This window comes from Gossypium hirsutum, chromosome D07 (genome assembly GCF_007990345.1).
Source record: "Gossypium hirsutum isolate 1008001.06 chromosome D07, Gossypium_hirsutum_v2.1, whole genome shotgun sequence".
Lineage (NCBI taxonomy): Eukaryota > Viridiplantae > Streptophyta > Magnoliopsida > Malvales > Malvaceae > Gossypium > Gossypium hirsutum.
Genome location: NC_053443.1, coordinates 10,506,209 through 10,524,494, shown reverse-complemented (window position 1 = coordinate 10,524,494; position 18,286 = coordinate 10,506,209). Strand labels below are relative to the sequence as shown.

Genomic DNA, 18,286 nt, shown 5'->3' with positions numbered 1-18,286 from the left:
TTGATTTCAGTCTATGGAAAAAATTTCAGTGCCTATTTAACACTGTCTACCGTAGATGGTCTACCAACCTCATTGAGTAAAGAGTTTATGGTACCATGTTTCGAAATCGAGAAGCTGAGTGTTACCCTTTCGCCATCGCCAAACTCTTTGGCTTTTGTAAACGGTATTAAAGTTGTTTCCATGCCAAAGAACATGTATATAAAACACTAAGATAAATCTATATCTTTCGTAAATAGTAAAATTCCCTTTAGCATTCTTGATGCTACTGCTTTTGGAAACTGTTTATTGTCTAAACGTTGGAAGAGCAACCGTGGCTAACACCGATGATACTAGAATGTTTTGAACGTAGCATGACGACTCGTCTTATATCTTTTGAGGTGCATTAGGAACTGTTCCTTCTCAATTTAATGTTACGATCAATTACACCAAAGAAACCCTGGCATATACAACTCAGGTTGTTGTCTACACCACGTCAAGAACAATGGGTCTGGAACCAAATATCAATATGAACTACAATCTGACATGGAACTGCTATATTGATGGCGGCTTCAACTACCTCATTAGGCTCCATTTCTTCGAGACTCAATTACAAGTTACATAGGCAAGCCAACGTGTCTTTGACATATTAATCAACAATCAAACGACAAAGCTTCATATGGATGTGATTTACTGGAGTAGCGGTAATGGCATTCCAGTGTACAGAGATTACGTTTTGTTAATTCCAAGTGAGGGTCCAAGTAAGCAAACTCTATGTCTAGCATTACACCTTAGCGAAGAGGTTGGTTCGAAGTTTGCTGATGCAATCCTAAACAATTTAGAGATTTTTAGACTCAAAAAATCAGATGGTAGTCTTGCAATGCCAAATCCAAAATCGAGTTCGAGCCTTGCATCACTAAAACCAGAGAACAAGCAACCAAAGAAGGGTAAAAAGTTGTCAATAAATATCGTCATTGGAGTTTCCCTAGGCTGCACAATAACCGTATTACTTTCTCTTCTATTTTTCTTGATTTTCTGGTGAAAAAGTCATCGTTATTATTATAGAAAAAAATCAATGGAACGAAGAAAAGCTTCACCATTACCAGACCAACTATGCAAGTGTTTTACATTGGCTGAAATCCAAGCAGCAACTAACAACTTCGACCATGCTTTCTTTATAAGAAGCGGCAAATTTGGTAATGTCTATAAGGGCTTCATCAAGGGAATAAAATGTGAAATGGCAATCAAGCGATTCAAGTCACAGTCCCAACAATGAGCACGAGAGTTTTGGAAAGAAATCCAACTACTTTCTCAGCTTCGATATGTTAATCTCGTCTCTCTTATCGCTATTGCAATGAACAATGAAAAGATTATTGTCTATGAGTTTATGACCAATGGAACTCTTCGTGATCATCTCTATAACATTAAAAAAGCTCTTCTCACCTAGAAACAAATATTGGAAATTTGTATCGGTGTAGCCCGTGAATTAGATTACCTTCATTTAGGAGCAGTTCATAGAGTCATTCATCAGGACATTAAGAGCACTAACATTTTGCTGGATGAGGAATATGTAGTCAAAATATCTGATTTTGGCTTGTCTAAAATGAGTCCAAGTAGCATGACAAATGATCCAATTAGAACCATGGTGAAAGGCACTTTTGGCTACATCGATCCTGAATACTACAGGTGCCAACAATTAACTGAGAAATCAGATGTTTACTCTTTTAGAGCGGTACTATTCAAAGTGTTGTTCACTAGACTGACAGTAGATTCAAAATTAGAATATTCGCAGATTAGTTTAGCCAATTGGGCACGGAAGTGTATTAGGAATGAGAGTATTGATGAAAGCATCGACCCTTTTCTGAAAGGTAAAATTTCACTCAACTGTTTATGAACATATGCCAAAATTGTAGAAAATTGTATCCATGAAAATGGTTGCCAAAGGCCCTCCATGTATGTTGTAGCTTGAAAACTTGAATTTGTTCAGCAACTGCAAGAAATTGGGGATTCTGAACAACTAGGTCAAGTTAGTGATGGAGCCCAGTCCCAAGTTAATCAAGATCACTAGCTATATCAGATGTAAATGTCCAATATATGGAATTATGTAAAAAGATTATTACGTTTAGCAATTTTTGAGATGTACTCTAAAGTGAAAGGAGTTGATGGACGTAAAAGTAATATATAGAAATTGGGTAAAAAGGTGTTCAAATGCCACTTTCTTTTTAAAATATGTTTGTATGTTTGTGTGTTGAAGTACTACTTTGTTTATAAAATATGTTTGTTTTGTTTAGAGATATCTAATTAATCTATATTATTATAATTTATTTGATTGAATTAATATTACATGTGAAACTCAATCATAGAAATTACTTAAAAGTTTTATTTAATAAAAGATTGAATGTTAATGTAATATTTACTATTTTAATATTGTTGAGGCAAGACATGAAGTAAAACTTGTCATATTTGTGTAAATATTTTGAAAATACGAAAACCCATCTTTGGCAATCAATCCATTACCTTTGAAAATTGGATTAGATTAGATTGAATCAATACAATCTTTGAATTGTGGAGATTTTTGTGGATCAAATTGTTGTTTTAATAGAAAACTATATATCCATCAAATTGTGATTTATTGGGCTTTAGTAGTATATTATCTTTACTATTTTGTAGCTACTGAATTTAAGGAGTTATCTTGTATTCAATCACTAGTATGCTATTAATCTTAACTTAATATATATATTGAAGCTTGTATAGATTATGTATGACAACATATCGAGAATACTTTGTTTTTGTTCATTGAGAAACTTATTATTAAGTGTAATTGAATTGTAAACCTTAGGTACTTACAATCTAAATTAAGTGTTCTGCTCTTTAGGTACAAATATGATATCTCTATATTTTGAGAGTGATAAGGTGTGATTCACTTGTTGTATTAGTGATTAAAGATAATAGAATTACTTACTGAGCTACACTCTACAAACATAGAGAAACCGAACTGCGTAAACAAACTTTAGTATTCTTTTTTATTTTGTTTACTTAGTTTTCACATTGTCAAATTGTAGCGACCACTGTAGTCTAGCACATTCATTTTCAATTGACATTTTAAACAATTAACAACTTAAAATCCTAACTAATATGAAATGTTTAAATAAAACAACTAAAAATGCAACATCTAAATATTGAGCCCAAGCCTAAGAAGGATTTATTGATAAGCAATTTTGCAATTTACCTATAACTCAATTGTTAATTAATTTTTTACATAAATATAGTTTTTAGATTATGTTTTTTTTCATCAATATTGTGGGTATATCAAAAATGGATACTCACTAATCTTTTAATCAATTCATCCTTTGTTGGCATAGAATTGCCATCCAACCAATTAAAAAATGTTTAAGAAAATAGAAAAGGAACCAAATCAACCTATGCCAAAGTACATTCTCTGGTCTATCCCTACTTCCATTCCATGCCTTCCCAACAATGTATTTACATCTTGTAACCTGAATACTTGACTAAATCAGAGGAGTAACTAAGCTTCTTAATTTCATTAATTTCCTCTAACTCTAATCTCTGTTAGAAGAAATTTGCAAATGCATTAAAGGCCCACCTTTCAGCATATATAGGCATGAACCAAGCCACCCACAAAGACCTTACCTGCATCAACACTGTCCAAAGATGTTGCATCATTCTTGCTTTATTCCAACCCTATAGTTGCTACAAACCTAATCAACCTTCACAAACAGTAGACCAACTAACTCTCGTACATTTTGCCTACTTATTCCTTTTCTTCCAAAAAAAAACCTTAATTTTTCCTAAGAACAGATTAAAGAAGAACAAAATCCTTGCACCAGAAACTTTGCTCATTGTAAAGGGCAACTTGAATCAATTGCAACTTGCCAACAACAAAAAAAAAAGCATATTATTTCCTCAACCATTAATCATTGTTACTAAAGGCACATCTACATGTCGAACTAGTAACTTTGTAACACCCTAAATTTTTACTGCCGTAATTTGCATCATAGTGGGGTCAAGGGAATTAAATTCTCAAGTATGATCACCAACTAAGTCACTAGGGATGCCCTAGGCATTGAATGTAACATTATCTAACCAAGGCTGATGATGGATTAAGTTAGGATGTTACATTTAGTGGTATTAAAACTACAAATTCAGTATTTTCTTGGCGTATACTAAATTATTGGATTTTATATAGTTGTGCACATGCCACATAGGTTATTGCTTCTTCTTTTTTTGTGGCATTGTAGTGTCGTGGTGTGCCAAGAAACAACAAGTTGTTTCCAAATCAACTGCTAATGCCAAATACCGTAGCATGACATATGCCATTGTTAATATAATTTGGTTGGAGTCATAGCTAAGTGAGTTACAAGTTCCACTTGAGGACAAAATTACTCTGTGGGGTGTGTGTCGTGTTCTTCTCCCAATTAAAATCTGCTATATTTTTCTAATTAAATTCTAATTATTTTAGAAATATTTTAGTATAACCAGAAAAATGGCTTTTCTTTGTAGGCAACAAGATGTAACCACATATGAGTTTTGGTGAGAGTTTCGTAGTAATTATGGAGAGTATTTTATACCCCTTTTGTAAGTGTCTTATAAGATTTAGGGTTTTGTTTACCGAATTGCTATTTGGAGTGTAATAGGCCCAATTTGCCCGAGCCCAAAAGTACAAATATATAAACCAAATCAAAAAAATTAAAAGTCTATCAATCCAATTACAATGGGCCGAATTCAGATTGAAGCCTAAATACCCCAACCCAGTTTACATGGCCCGATTCAAATTGAAACCCTAGCCTTCAACACGAGAAAACCAGTTTCGTCTGCACGCGTGTGCCAGCAGTCACTGTCCCTCCGCACGTGCCATGCACGTCCTCCCTCCGGGCTGGCCGAGTACCTGCAAATACACACACACAAGAGTAGCAAAGAAAAGGACAAAAAAGGGGGATAATAGAGGGGATTTGGGGGCGGAGGCATTTCATTTTTATTTTTATTCTGTAATTTTGGCTATAAAAAGCCAATACAAACACTGTAACAGGGTACGCATACACATGATATTGAACGAAAAAATCAAAAAAATATTCAGAGAATCAATACAAAAAAAGATAAAAAGTTTCTTGAAGGTGATTGTTTTTCTGCTTTTTTTTCTTCTTCTCTGTTCCATCGATGCGTGTTTATTACTATTGATTTTTGTAAATAGAGAGAAAAAGGGAAAGGATTCACCTTAGCGTAGCGCCGATTGAAACCTTGCTCACTTCGTCACAATCGAAGCTCGGGCTAAAGCTGTGAGGCCGGATATTGGAGAAGCTTTCGGCGGCGCGAAACTAAGGTTGAAATCCTAGCAGTAGAGAGGATAAGGGCGGCCTCCCTAGTCCGAATTTAGGGCTGAAGCATTCTGCTTCAGGTTTTAAGGTTTTTAGGTGGGCGTATAAAACGACGTCGTTCGATGCTAGTTCCCATAGCTTCGAAATGGCACTGTTTGGGCTGTCCAATGACCATGACCCGCACGGTGACCCGACCCGAGGGAAGGATCCGCGCACTTTGGGCGTTTGGTCTATTTGCGCATTAAATCCCTGTAAATCTGTGATTATTTTTTATTTCTTTTATCGTTTTCTGTAATTGATACTGCAACTTTTATCTGGTTTCTAATTTGATCCTAGTTAGTTTAACGCGTTGCAGTGGGTAGGGTCATTTCTTCATTCAATCCCTCTAAGTTATTCACGATTTGTAATCGGATCCTTTATTCTATTTTATTTACAAATTTTCCCTCCATTCTAGTTTTAAATCCAATTTAATCTTCCTTATTTTAGTTTATAGTTTATTTTTATTCGATTGGATGTATATTATTTCATTTTTTATGCACTTAATTTTAAATCTCATATTTCTATACGGTTGAGCTTAATATTTTTTTGTTATCATCAAAATCATTAATATTATTTATATTCATTTTGTGATTGGTTTTAAATTTATTATATACTATAACCCTAAGTTTTCATATATTACTACTTAAATTCAACATTTATTTTTATGAATAACTTAACATGATTTGTATATTTTTTATAATTTTTATAATCTTTATTTTTAAATTCTCTTTTATATTCCTATATTCTAAAAATTGCAATCATATATTTGTACTATATTAAGAGCATACATACGTAATCTTCATTTCTTATTTTATTTTATGAATATATTATTGATTTCCAATTATTATAATTATTATCTTTTAGCTTTCTCTTAAATAAGTCACTTTTATAATTCATTTTTTTTTAAAAAAAACTTACTTACATGTTTTGTTATTTCAACCCTTTTGTATTGTTATCATATATATATTATCATTATTATTATTATTACTATTATTAAGTTCTTCATTTAATACGTATTATTTATCTAAATCATTATATGTATTGCTTTGTATATTAAATTTCAATTTTCTGCTCATACTATACTTATTTTAGAATTCGTTGGCATATTACAATTCATGTAAAATTTATTTCTTAATCTATTTCAAACTTTTCTACGTGTTATTCATTTTAAATTTTTGTTCATATAATTTATTAATTACAATTTACCTATTTTCATACCATTTGTTTCTTAAATTATATTTTGAACTGATATACTTTATTTGTACTTATTCTTATTCGCTTGTTTTTAGTCAGTCCCCTCTTATTAGTCAATGTTGATATTTACGTAAGATTTTTGTTGACATGTTTGTTTGTATTTGTTATTTGGTTTTTGTTATTCATTAGTGTACATTCTATTTCCAAACTATCCTGTTACTTTGTATATTACCATTCAATCATGTTACATTTGTAAAAATAGTATTTCAATAAAGCACCAAAATCATTTTTTCATAATTTTCAAAAGGACCTGGCGATCATAGCTCTCGAGAGAATTGTGGCCTAACTTACTGGGCTTCAATTCTTCTCGATGAATTTGGATAGCCCAGTGTTTATTTTGGTAAAACCATACAACTCTTAAATAGAGCTTTTGAGACTTCAAAATGTTGGATCCTAACTTATTGGATACAACATTTTGTTATCTCAATTTTAAAATAAAGGCAATCTTTGATGTTTAGGAATTTCGAGAAATTGAACCCTAACTTACTGGATTCTAATTACTGGATTCTAATTTCCTGTTTGACTTAAATGACCGAATAACCTTCTCAGAATACATGAATTTTAAATTTTGAATTAAAAAGACGTATTTAATTTTGACGTTTGAATTGTTGCATTCTAACTCACTGAGTGTGGCAATTTATTTCTGCGAAATAAGTGCGACTTATCATTCAATTTAGTTGATTCAAATTTTCTCACCAAAGGATCGTATTTTAAAATATTTTCAAAGTTTTGACATTAAGACATCAAACAATTAATTCGGTACCAATCTTGGGCGTACGAGGGTGCTAACCCTCCCTCGTGCGTAAGCGACTCCCGAATCTATTTTCTCAAAATTTCGTGGACCAAATTCGTTTTTAACGGTGAACCGGTCACACCTTAACAAAAGATCAGTGGCGACTCCCATTTTATTTTCAAAAGTCGATCCCTATTTTTCAAAATAAAAAGTGGTTTCGACATGGAGTAAAGCTTTTTATTTAGGGTTTTAGGTAATGTACAGGTTGTACATTTAGGTTTATTTTTTTTCATATTGTATTTTCGTTTGTTTACTCATTTAGTGAAAAATTAAAGTCTGCTTTGCCTGTAGTTTTTCCCTCTTTAAGGGTTTTTTTACATAAATATTTGTGTTCGTTTTCTCTACTTTTATTATCTCGTTGTTTATACGGGTCAATCCCAAAATTCTCTTTGATGTGATATTTCTAGCACAATGGTTGTTGCAGTCAATCCTGTGTTGCATTCTAAGTTTAAACACGTTGAGTTAGACTTAATTTTTTTTCATTGTTGATGTTTTCACGAAACCTTTGTTAGCTCTATCATTTACTCGTTTCAGAAGCAAACATGGTGTTGCATCTTCAGCAAGGGTACAAGAGTTAGGTTAAACAAGGTAGGTGAATGTTAGTGATTGTAATCAATAACTAAGGTTTCAGTAAGTTTTTAGTTTTCTGTTAAAGATTAGTTAGTTCAGTTAGGTAGTCTGTTGTTGTATTTGATTCAAAAATCAGTTAGTTTGTATAAGTATGGCTCATCTCTATTGCTAAGATCAAGAGTCTTTTGAATGAAATACAAGATTTGTTTTCTCTATTATCTTCCCAGTTCTTTTTAGTTTGCTTTTAGGTTTTTAATGTCTTTCTTCATTCGTGCTGCACTCGTTCAGCAACTAACAACTTCAATGGTTCTTTCATTATAGGCCGTGGTGGATTTGGTAATGTCTACAAGGGCTTCATCACTGAGATAAATTCTGAAGTGACAATTAAGTGATTAAACTCCATGTCCCAACAAGGAGGATGAGAGTTTTGGACAGAAATCAAATTGCTTTCCCTGCTTCGACATACTAATCTTGTGTCTTAGATCGGCTACTGCAACGATAACAATGAAAAGATTCTTGTTTATGATTAGATAACAATGAAAAGATTCTTGTTTATGATTATATGGCCAATGGAACTCTCTGTCATCATCTATGCAACACCGAAAGGACTCCTCTGTCCTGAAAGCTGAGACTGAGAATTTGCATTAGCACAACTCGTGGATTAGATTACCTACATTCAGGAGCAATTCTCAGAATCATTTCATTGAATACGTTAAGAGCACTGACATTTTGCAGGATGAGGAATATGTGGCTGAAGTCTCTGATTTTGGCTTGTCTAAAATGAGTCGAATTAGCATGGAAAATGTTCCACTTACAACAGTGGTAAAGGGCACTTTTGGCTACATGGATCCTGAATATTACAGGCGTCTACAATTAACGGAGAAATCAGATGTCTACTCTTTCGTAGTGGTGTTGTTCGAAGTGTAGGTTCACTAGACCGACAGTCAATTCGAAAGTAGAGTATTCCCAGATCGATTTAGTCCATTGGGCTCAGAAATGTGTGGAAAATGAGAGTATTAATGAAAGCATCGATTTTTTTCTAGAAGGTAAAATTTCACCAAGCTGTCTAAGAAATTTGCCAAAATTACAGAAAATTGTATCCATGAAAATAGATGCACCCTCTGTGAATGGTGTTGCCCGAACACTTGAATTTGCTCTACAACTGCAAGAATTTGAGGATGCTGAAGAAATACGTCAAGCTAGTGATAGAGCTTAATCCCAACTCAATCAAAATATACTAAAAATATATGGATTCATTCCATTAATATAATTCATGTTAATTTAAGTGGTTCGTAGCTAAATGGAATCATTCGGTTGGACTTAGAAATTTTTGAACTGAAATTAATTTTTTATTGCCTGAGTTGGTAGCAAGCAAAGCACACTAATAATGAAGACAAATTTCAATGATAATATTAAAATTTATAGACTATACTAAATTTTCTTTTCCTAATACTTTATACCTGAATTTGATATTTTTTAAAATGTGATATCTATGTTTTTTTTGTCTAATGTATTACTTATATTTAATTCTAATTTTATTTTTTAAAATATTTTAAAAAATTTATTTTTAATATTCCTTAACATACCTCAAAAACCTGTTGAATATAAATAGTATTTAACATCATTCATTTTATGCTCATTTTTAACTGATGTCACTTCCATGAAAGGTAAAAAATCAAGTTGGAAATACAAACTGAATTGAACTAAGGGAGATAACTTTGTTCATCAACTATTTTTCGTGTTCATTTCTTTTTTAAAATCATTTGATATATTTTTCACTTTTTTTTAATACATATGCTTTAGTTTTTTATAATTTCTTTAGATTTTTAAATCATTTTTTAATTTTTTTAAACTATAAGAATCGGAACTAAATTGACATTTTGTAAATACTAAAGACTAAATTTATTGAATTTTTTACAAGTAGAACTAAAATTATAAATTTTGTAATTATTAGAGGGCTAAATTTGTTATTAGGCTAATAAAGAAAAGACCAAAATAATGGGAGTAACTAAAATATTTGATTTCAAAAAATTGAGTAACTAAATCGAAAAAGTTATTAATTAGGTGACTAAAATAAAACTAAAGGCATACATAAGTGACTATTTTTACAATTTACCCTTAAATTTGTAAAATTTCTTAACTTTACCATTCAATATTTTTTTTCCTCTATAAAGAAAATTATTAATAATAAACTTTGAAAGAGTTAGAAGCAAACAAATGTCAATCCAACAAAGCAGACTCCATTGTCAACCAAATCACAAACAGTCATTAAATAAAGGCCTTATGGGTAACCAATCCTATATTTGAAAATCAACGTCAAACATTTATTTATTTTACTAACTCACTGTCGTTTCGCTTTGGGTTGTTTTCTTAATTCCTTGTAGCCTAGGCTACTATCTTTTTCTTTCAAAGTCATCTCTTTTATTACTACTTATGGACTAACAATAGCAGAGACTATTGTTTCCATAAGTTACCCCAATAAGACGTATGGGACATGAACAGGTCCAGTACAAGATTGAAGCTTAAATTGGTGCAATGAGCCAATGACCAAAGAAGCCAGTTGCAGCCTTTATTAGAAGACTTGAGTAAGTATGAAGTTTATTAGAATTTAATGAATTTTCTTGGCCTCTCCAGCCCTCTATAATTGCTTGTTAATTTAGTTTCTTCCTACAACATTCAATTAGTTATCCAAAAAGAAATCAACTGAGTCCCATGCAATGCTCACTTTTAATGTCTACCTGTTGGTTCTCCATACTATAGCCATGGGTGACGAATCAGCAGCCTATACACCAACTGATTATATTCTCCTCAACTGTGGTGCATCTTCATCATCAGGTTCTATATTGAAAGAAGGCCGGAAATGGATCACCGATGAAGGATCCAAATTTTTCATCTTTAATTCCAAGAACACTTCATTTGCATCCACAGCCTCTAGGCAAGACCAGTCTATTACTCGAATTCCTTACATGATTGCTAGAGTTTTTCACGAGACATTCACTTATAGCTTTCTAGTGTCACCTGCCTTAAGTTTCTTCGTTTATATTTCTACCCGGTCCAATACTCTGGCTTTGATGGATCCACTTCTTTCTTCTATGTTACAGCCAATGATCATCTTCTCCTCCAAAATTTCAGTGCTTATTTAAACTTTTCTTCTGAGGATAACCAGGCAGCCTCGTTGATCAAAGAGTTTATGGTACCATGTTTCAAAACAGAGAAGCTGAATGTCACTTTTTGGCCGTCGCCCAACTCTTTGGCCTTTGTGAACGGTATTGAAGTTGTTTCCATGTCAAAGAACATGTATGTAAAACACCAAGATAACTCTGTATCTTTCGTAAATAGTAAAATTCCCTTTGACATCCCTGATGCTACTGCTTTTGAAACTGTTTATCTTCTAAAAGTTGGCAGAGCAACCGTGGCTAACGTCAATGATACCGGAATGTTTCGAACGTGACTTGATGATTCGTCTTATATCTTTGGAAATGCATGGGGAATTATTCCTGTTCGATTTAATGTTGCGATCAAGTACTCCAAAGACACCCCGGCATATACAGCTCCGGCTGTTGTCTACACCACGTCAAGAACAATGGGTAGGGATCCATACATCAATATGAATTACAATCTGACATGGAACTTTGATATTGATGGTGGCTTCAACTACCTCCTTAGGCTCCATTTCTGCGAGACTCTATTAGAAGTTACAGAAGCAGGTCAACGTGTCTTTGACATATTCATCAACAATCAAACGTCTGAGCCTCTTGCCGATGTGATTTATTGCAGTGGCGGTAAGGGCATTCCGGTGTACAGAGATTACGTTTTGTTGATTCCAAGTGAAGATTCAAGTAAGCAAACTCTATGGCTAGCATTACACCCTAACGAAGAGGTTGGTTCGATGTTTGTTAATGCAATCCTAAACAGTTTAGAGATTTTTAGACTCAACAAATTAGACGGTAGTCTTGCAGTGCCAAATCCGGAATCAAGTTCGAGCCTTGCATCACTAAAACCAGAGAACAAGCAATCGAAGAAGGGCAAAGAGAATCTGGTTCCTATGAAGACTACCATTGGAGCTATCTTGGGATGCACAACTACTGTATTGTTTTACCTTCTACTTTCCATGATTTTCTGGCAAAAAAATGCCATTCTTTTTCAATTCAAAAGTCGAAGGAAAGAAGAAAAGCTTCACCATTGCCAGACCAACTATGCCAATGTTTTACATTAGCAGAAATCCAAGCAGCAACCAACGACTTTGACGATGCTTTCATCATAGGGCACAGTAGATTTGGTAACGTCTACAAGGGCTTCATCTCAAGGATAAAATCTGAAGTGGCAATCAAGCGATTGAACTCCATGTCCCAACAAGGAGCACGAGAGTTTTGGACAGAAATCCAACTACTTTCTCAGCTTCGATATGTGAATCTCGTGTCTCTAATCGGTTACTGCGACGATAACGAGATGATTCTTGTCTATGAGTACATGGCAAATGGAATTCCCCGTGACCATCTCTACAACACGAAAAAGAATCCCCTATCATGGAAACAGAGACTGAAAATTTGTATCGGAGCAGCCTGTGGATTAGATTACCTACATTCAGAAGCAATTCATCGAATCATTCACCGGGACGTTAAGAGCACCAACATTTTGCTGGATGAGCAATATGTAGCTAAAATCTCTGGTTTCGACTTGTCTAAAATGAGTCCAATTAGCATGACAAATGTTCCACTTACAACAGTGGTAAAAGGTACATTCCGCTACATGGACCCCGAATATTACAAGCGTTTACGATTGACTGAGAAGTTGGATGTCTATTCTTTCGGAATGGTGCTATTCGAAGTGTTGTTTGCTAGAGCGGCAGTCGATTCAGAAGTAGAATATTCACAGATCAGTTTAGCTGATTGGGTTCGAAAATGTGTGGCAAATGAGAGTATTAATGAAAGCATCGATCCTTTGCTGAAAGGTAAAATTTCACCCAGCTGTTTAAGAACATTTTCTAATATTGCAGAAAATTGTATTCGTGAAAATGGTTGAGAATGGCCTTCCATGAATGATGTAGCGAAAAGACTTAAACTCACTTTGCAAATGCAAGAAATTGAGGATGTTGAACAAAATTGTCAAGTTAGTGATGGAGCTCAGTTCCAAGTCAATCAAGATATCTAGTTTTAAGCAATTTATGTTTGAAGTACATGTTATTTTGTTTATAAAGCATGTTTGCTTTACATAAACATATTTTCAATTAAGTAAATTACTTTATAGTTACCGAACTATTAGTAAATATTTTTTTATTATTCAATTATGAATAGTCATTTAATTATTCAACTTTATCTTTTCTTAATCACTAGTTTTTAAATTGTTATCGGGAATATAACTTGCAAACTTTTAAAATTGGCATGATAGCAACTTTAACCCTAAACATTTAACATTGTGTTAATTTAGTCTTGATACTAAAATATTTAACCCTCAACATTTACACCTTACATAATTTAGTCCCTTTTTGCAATTCTTTTTCTTTGTGACGTCGAGGGTTAATTTTAAAATAATGAGAAATTTTAAAATTATTATATTAAATTTTTTGGTATTTTTATTTTTGGTATATTTTTTAATCAAATTTAGCTAATAAATTTGTTTTTTTTTTAGCTTTTTAGGTGAAAGGGTCACAAAGCAAAGCAAAACAAAACTTCAAAAAAAAAGATCAAATTACACAAAGTGTAAATGTTGAGGAATAAATTTTCTAGAATGAAGACTAAAATTGACATATTGTATAAATATTAAGGATTAAAGTTGTTATTATGCTCATTTTAAAAGTTGTCATATTATTTTTCCGTTAATTATTTAATGACTAGTGACAAAAAAGAAACTAATAATTGGATAATTATCAGTATAGTTTAGACAAATGAAAATTAAATTTTGATAAAAATTGTGTTTGAATGGTCAAAAACCGAGCTTCAAATTAAAGTTTAAGGCCGGGTTTGTAAAAAATATTTCTACTAGGTCAAGTAGACTCAATTGAAAATTGAAGACAACAAAAAAAAGTAATGTCATTTATTAATAAAAATAAAATATTTTCTTATGCATAAAAATGACTCATCATCATTTTATTGAATGATATCTTTTGTGTGGTTGATATCTACTTTTGTTTCAAAATGGCATTTTTTTAAAAAAAAATAAGAGATGACATCAAAAACTCAAACAAAATATATATATATATGTCTTATTCCTAAAAATCATTCAACAAGTAGATCTCATTATTAACTCAGTAAAAATTGTGTGAATTTCAAATTAATTTACATGAAATTTAAGATTTTTTTTGTTTTGAAATGTTGGAATCATCTCATTCCGTCCCCTATTATGGGTTGGAAATTTAAAACCATCCAAAGGAAAATAAAGACTTCGAATATGGAGTAAGCAAATGAAGACGCAGGCCAACCTCAATCACCTTATCATCAAAAGAACTATAGCTATATATAGCCATATTGTAAATCAAGTTCACTTGACTTTGTCAATGGTCTTTGTTCATTAATTGCTATCGTCCAATGTTGATCAAAGGTCAAACCTTTCATGGTGGCCTCAAAAGTATTAATCAATCTATCTTCAACTTATATCAAATAAGAAATAAAATTTAAGTAGGTTAAAGTGTGAGAGGATTATACCATTACTTTATACTTTTGATGGCGTAAATAAAAGGTAAATAAATATGTCTTTAATTTATATTATACTTTAAGTGTTTAATTGAGTTAGTATCACCCATCAACTAGACAAAGCATAGACAAGGGGCAAGCAGTGGCCACTTGCCCCCTTCAAAAAGGGTAAATTTTTTGTAACCCCTTCAAACTTTAAAAAATTACTAGTATAATGATAAGTTTACACTTTGGCTCTCCAAAATATTTATGATTCATCTTTACCCCAAAGCTAATTTCTAGCTTTGCCCTACAATCAAGTCCCAACTTAATTGTGGAATTATCAAAAACTCATTATTTTTACAAAGTAACCAATATTTTTTAGGATATTTTTATCTTTTTATATTTATATATACAATCTAAATATATATATATTTGAATCTAAAATCATTGTGTTCAACCTTTTAACTTTACCTCATTTGATAAAAAAAAAAGGGGAAAAAACTCGTAGTATAATACTAAAATCATGACCTAAACATTTACTTTTATTGTATATCGAGTTGGACTGAACAAATTTAAAAAAATCATATAGTATAACACTAAAATGAAATAAGTATATATATTAATTATATGCTTTCTCAATAACTAAAAGTATGGCTAATTTTTCATTTTGGTTTCTAAGCTTATGGATCTTTCTATTTTTTTTTAGGATAACAACTTTCCTTGGAGCATCAAATGGTGTACTCCCATGTCGCATTGTATGAAAAATGGGCTACAATGATTAAACAAGTGACTAAAAAAAGGGGTTTAAAATAAGTAAATAACAAATGCAAAGAAATACTAATCCTTTATAATTATACCTTCAACTCCTTTGCAACCATGGTGGCAATGAGCATCTAGTTTTCCACGATGGCCCGACATATCGGCCCAAGGCCAAACCAGTAGGGCAATCAGCTATATTTTTTCGTCCCTTTGTCCATTTCAATAATAGTTTATGCTTAAGTCATCACCTTGACAAACTACTATATCCATATATATATATATATACATATATGTATATGTTTTCATCAATTTTTTGGTCAAAGATCAAATATTCATACTACAGAAAGATAGGATTACAACAAAGGTCATAAAGACCACAAACCCAATTACAAACAAGTGGAGAAAGTAGTTGAGGAGCTAAGCCCATAACAAGACAGCCTCGAAGGCAGGTAACAATCTATCATTCTATGACAGAAAAAAGGACTCTCATTACTTAAAATAAGCCTCCCCGTCTATATGTTAAAGCAAAGAAGAAACCTCAGCTCGATTGTCGACTATCACGTCACGAAATGAAACTCTCAACCAACGATGAAAACCATATTGAGTTCATATGAAGGGCTTGGTTTACATATTTTGCCAATGCCCGCAAATTACTTAAATTAGAATAATAAAATCAATTTGAAAATCCCATATTTATGTTAATTGTAACAGGTCAATTTTGACCTAGGCCTAAAGACCCAAAACAAATGAAAATAACCCAAAAATTACAGCCCAAAGCCCAGTAAATTAAAATTTGTTTCAGCAAAAACAAAACCTAGCCCTAGCCGCATGCACACCTCTGCCAGGTACGCCGCTCCAGCTCCTCACACGCCGCCACCGCCCAAGGCTCGCCTACCACCGGTCGTCCACGCGTCTGACACCTGCGAAAATTAAATATAATGGCAAAAAGGAAGCACGCGAGCAATAATAATAGTTAACAGATAATAAAGAAGAAAAAATCATTTTGATTCGGCTATAAAAGCCCGAATCTCACCGTTGTTTTTTTTACGAACACACATCAGTGAATCAAGAAATACAGAACTGAGATTCTAAAAGGTTGATAGAAATCTAATTGTTTTCTTTAGTTTTTCTGATTTCCGTTTCTTATCATCTATCATTTATTTATTTCATTTATTTATCTACGCATTTTTTTACGAAATTTTTACAAAGAAAACGTGAAAATAAAAAGGTGAGAGGGGACTTACCGAGGAAGCGAAGGGATCCGGCTCACGGAGGGTTCTCCTCCTTTGCGACCGCCGGATCTAGAGGGTGCTGAGAATCTTCCTCTTTTCTTGTTTAAGGTTGAAGGGTTCAGCCCTCGGGGTATTCTAAGGCCGAGGTCTTTCACCTCTTTTCCTCCGTCGTCGGCCACCGGTCTTCATGGCTGCGGCGGCGGTGCACTGGAGGCTAAGAAACCCAAGGGTCAGTGTTTGAAAAAAAGGGAATGATTTTGAAACTAAAAAAGGAAAAAGAAAACAGAGGCAAGAATGAGAATTTTTCTTAAATGCACCAAATAAAAAGGCGCCATTTGAGGGGAAGACCTGCGCATTCTTACCCTAATGGGTAATTTGCGCGTTTGGTCCCTCCATTCGGCGCTGAGATGCAATCTGACCATTTTTTTTCTTTCGATTTGGCCCGCGAGTTTTGTCTCTGCTTCAAGCAGCTCCTCTGACTATGTGCGATCACTCGCCTTGAAATGCCGCGTCTAAAGGGGTTTGGGATATTTTCTTCTTCGCTCTCTGATACTTTCAGCGCGTGGCGAATTGGTCCCTTTTCCTCTTTGTTTTTTTATATTTATCCCCTTTGTTTTATTATGATTTCAATTGCACCCTTGATCCTTTTAACACTATTTTTATATATTTTTAAACTGTATTTTTTATTATTTAAGACTTTCTTTTATATATTTTATTTTAAACTATTTTAGATTAACTAGTATTTATCTCAAGTTTTTTATTTTATTTATTTATTTATTTATTTGGTTTAAATTTATATGTCATCATCTTATATATTATTATATTAAAATATTTTAATATTCATAATTTCAAATTGTTGATACATTTTTATAATATATATTTACGTACATACTTTTCATTTATTATAAATATACTTTTTATATTTTATATTTCATAATTTTATGTATACATAGATATAGGCATAAATACATACATCTTAATTCATATATATGTATATATACGTACTTATACATACTTAAATATATTTTTCATATTTCATAATTCTTATATACTTACATATATTTATACATATTTTACATCATATACATACTTATATATATTCTTTATATTCTTAAAAATGCTTTTTGTATATTTCACATATTTTATAATTCACATACATATATTTTATATTATCACAATTTGTAAATATATATAAACACATATTTACATTTTTATTTTTATAATACTTACCGATTTTTTATATATGTATATATTTATCTATGTTTTCATATTCTATAATTTATATGCATTTCTTATTTTTATGGCTTAAAATTATACATGCATATACATTTTTACATAATTGTATTTATTGTCATCATTGTTATTTGGTGTTTGTTTATTTATTCATGTATACTTGTGCTTTTTCTAAAATGTTAGTTCTATTTATTTATTTGTTTGCTTTGTTTATGTAATCGCCTCGTCATTTCATTTTGCCTATTGTATTGTTGTTACTCACTTTACTTTACTTACCTTGTCGTATTCGTTATTGTTTTGTCAAGCATTAACACCAAACATCAAAAGGAAAATTTTTCTAAATAAGGCAATATTTCACGATTGGAAAATCGAGAAAACGTGCCCTAACGTGCTGGGTTTCGATTTCTCGTTCGACCAAATAGCCAAATATCCTTTTTAAACTTTTAAATAAGGCAATATTTCGCGTTTGGAAAATCGAGAAAACGT

The 18,286-nt window shown here is 32.3% G+C and overlaps 1 protein-coding gene, 1 long non-coding RNA gene and 1 pseudogene across 4 annotated transcripts; 2 read left to right on the top strand and 1 right to left on the bottom strand.

Annotated features, from left to right (window-relative positions):
* The first annotated feature begins 1,051 nt into the window (after positions 1 to 1,051).
* Positions 1,052 to 9,181, top strand: LOC121219124 (receptor-like protein kinase FERONIA; annotated as a pseudogene).
* Positions 9,182 to 10,418: 1,237 nt separating this feature from the next.
* Positions 10,419 to 13,249, top strand: LOC107953316 (receptor-like protein kinase FERONIA). 3 transcript variants are annotated; one of them, XM_041097428.1, is made up of 4 exons: positions 10,419 to 10,550; positions 10,726 to 11,262; positions 11,364 to 11,845; positions 11,917 to 13,249. In XM_041097428.1, exons 3-4 carry the CDS (start codon positions 11,549 to 11,551, stop codon positions 12,985 to 12,987), a joined length of 1,368 nt encoding a protein of 455 aa, XP_040953362.1. In that variant the 5' UTR covers positions 10,419 to 10,550; positions 10,726 to 11,262; positions 11,364 to 11,548; the 3' UTR covers positions 12,988 to 13,249. The 3 variants fall into 3 exon arrangements, with proteins under 3 accessions (XP_040953362.1, XP_040953363.1, XP_040953364.1); XM_041097429.1 differs by having other exon boundaries at positions 10,420 to 10,550; positions 10,801 to 11,262; XM_041097430.1 differs by having other exon boundaries at positions 10,429 to 10,550; positions 11,067 to 11,262.
* A 2,691-nt stretch (positions 13,250 to 15,940) lies between these two features.
* On the bottom strand, positions 15,941 to 17,008 carry LOC121219373 (uncharacterized). The gene is made up of 2 exons (XR_005916097.1): positions 16,580 to 17,008; positions 15,941 to 16,255 (listed from the first exon to the last, which is right to left on the bottom strand). It is a non-coding gene; the product is annotated as an uncharacterized lncRNA (long non-coding RNA).
* Between the last annotated feature and the right edge of the window lie 1,278 nt (positions 17,009 to 18,286).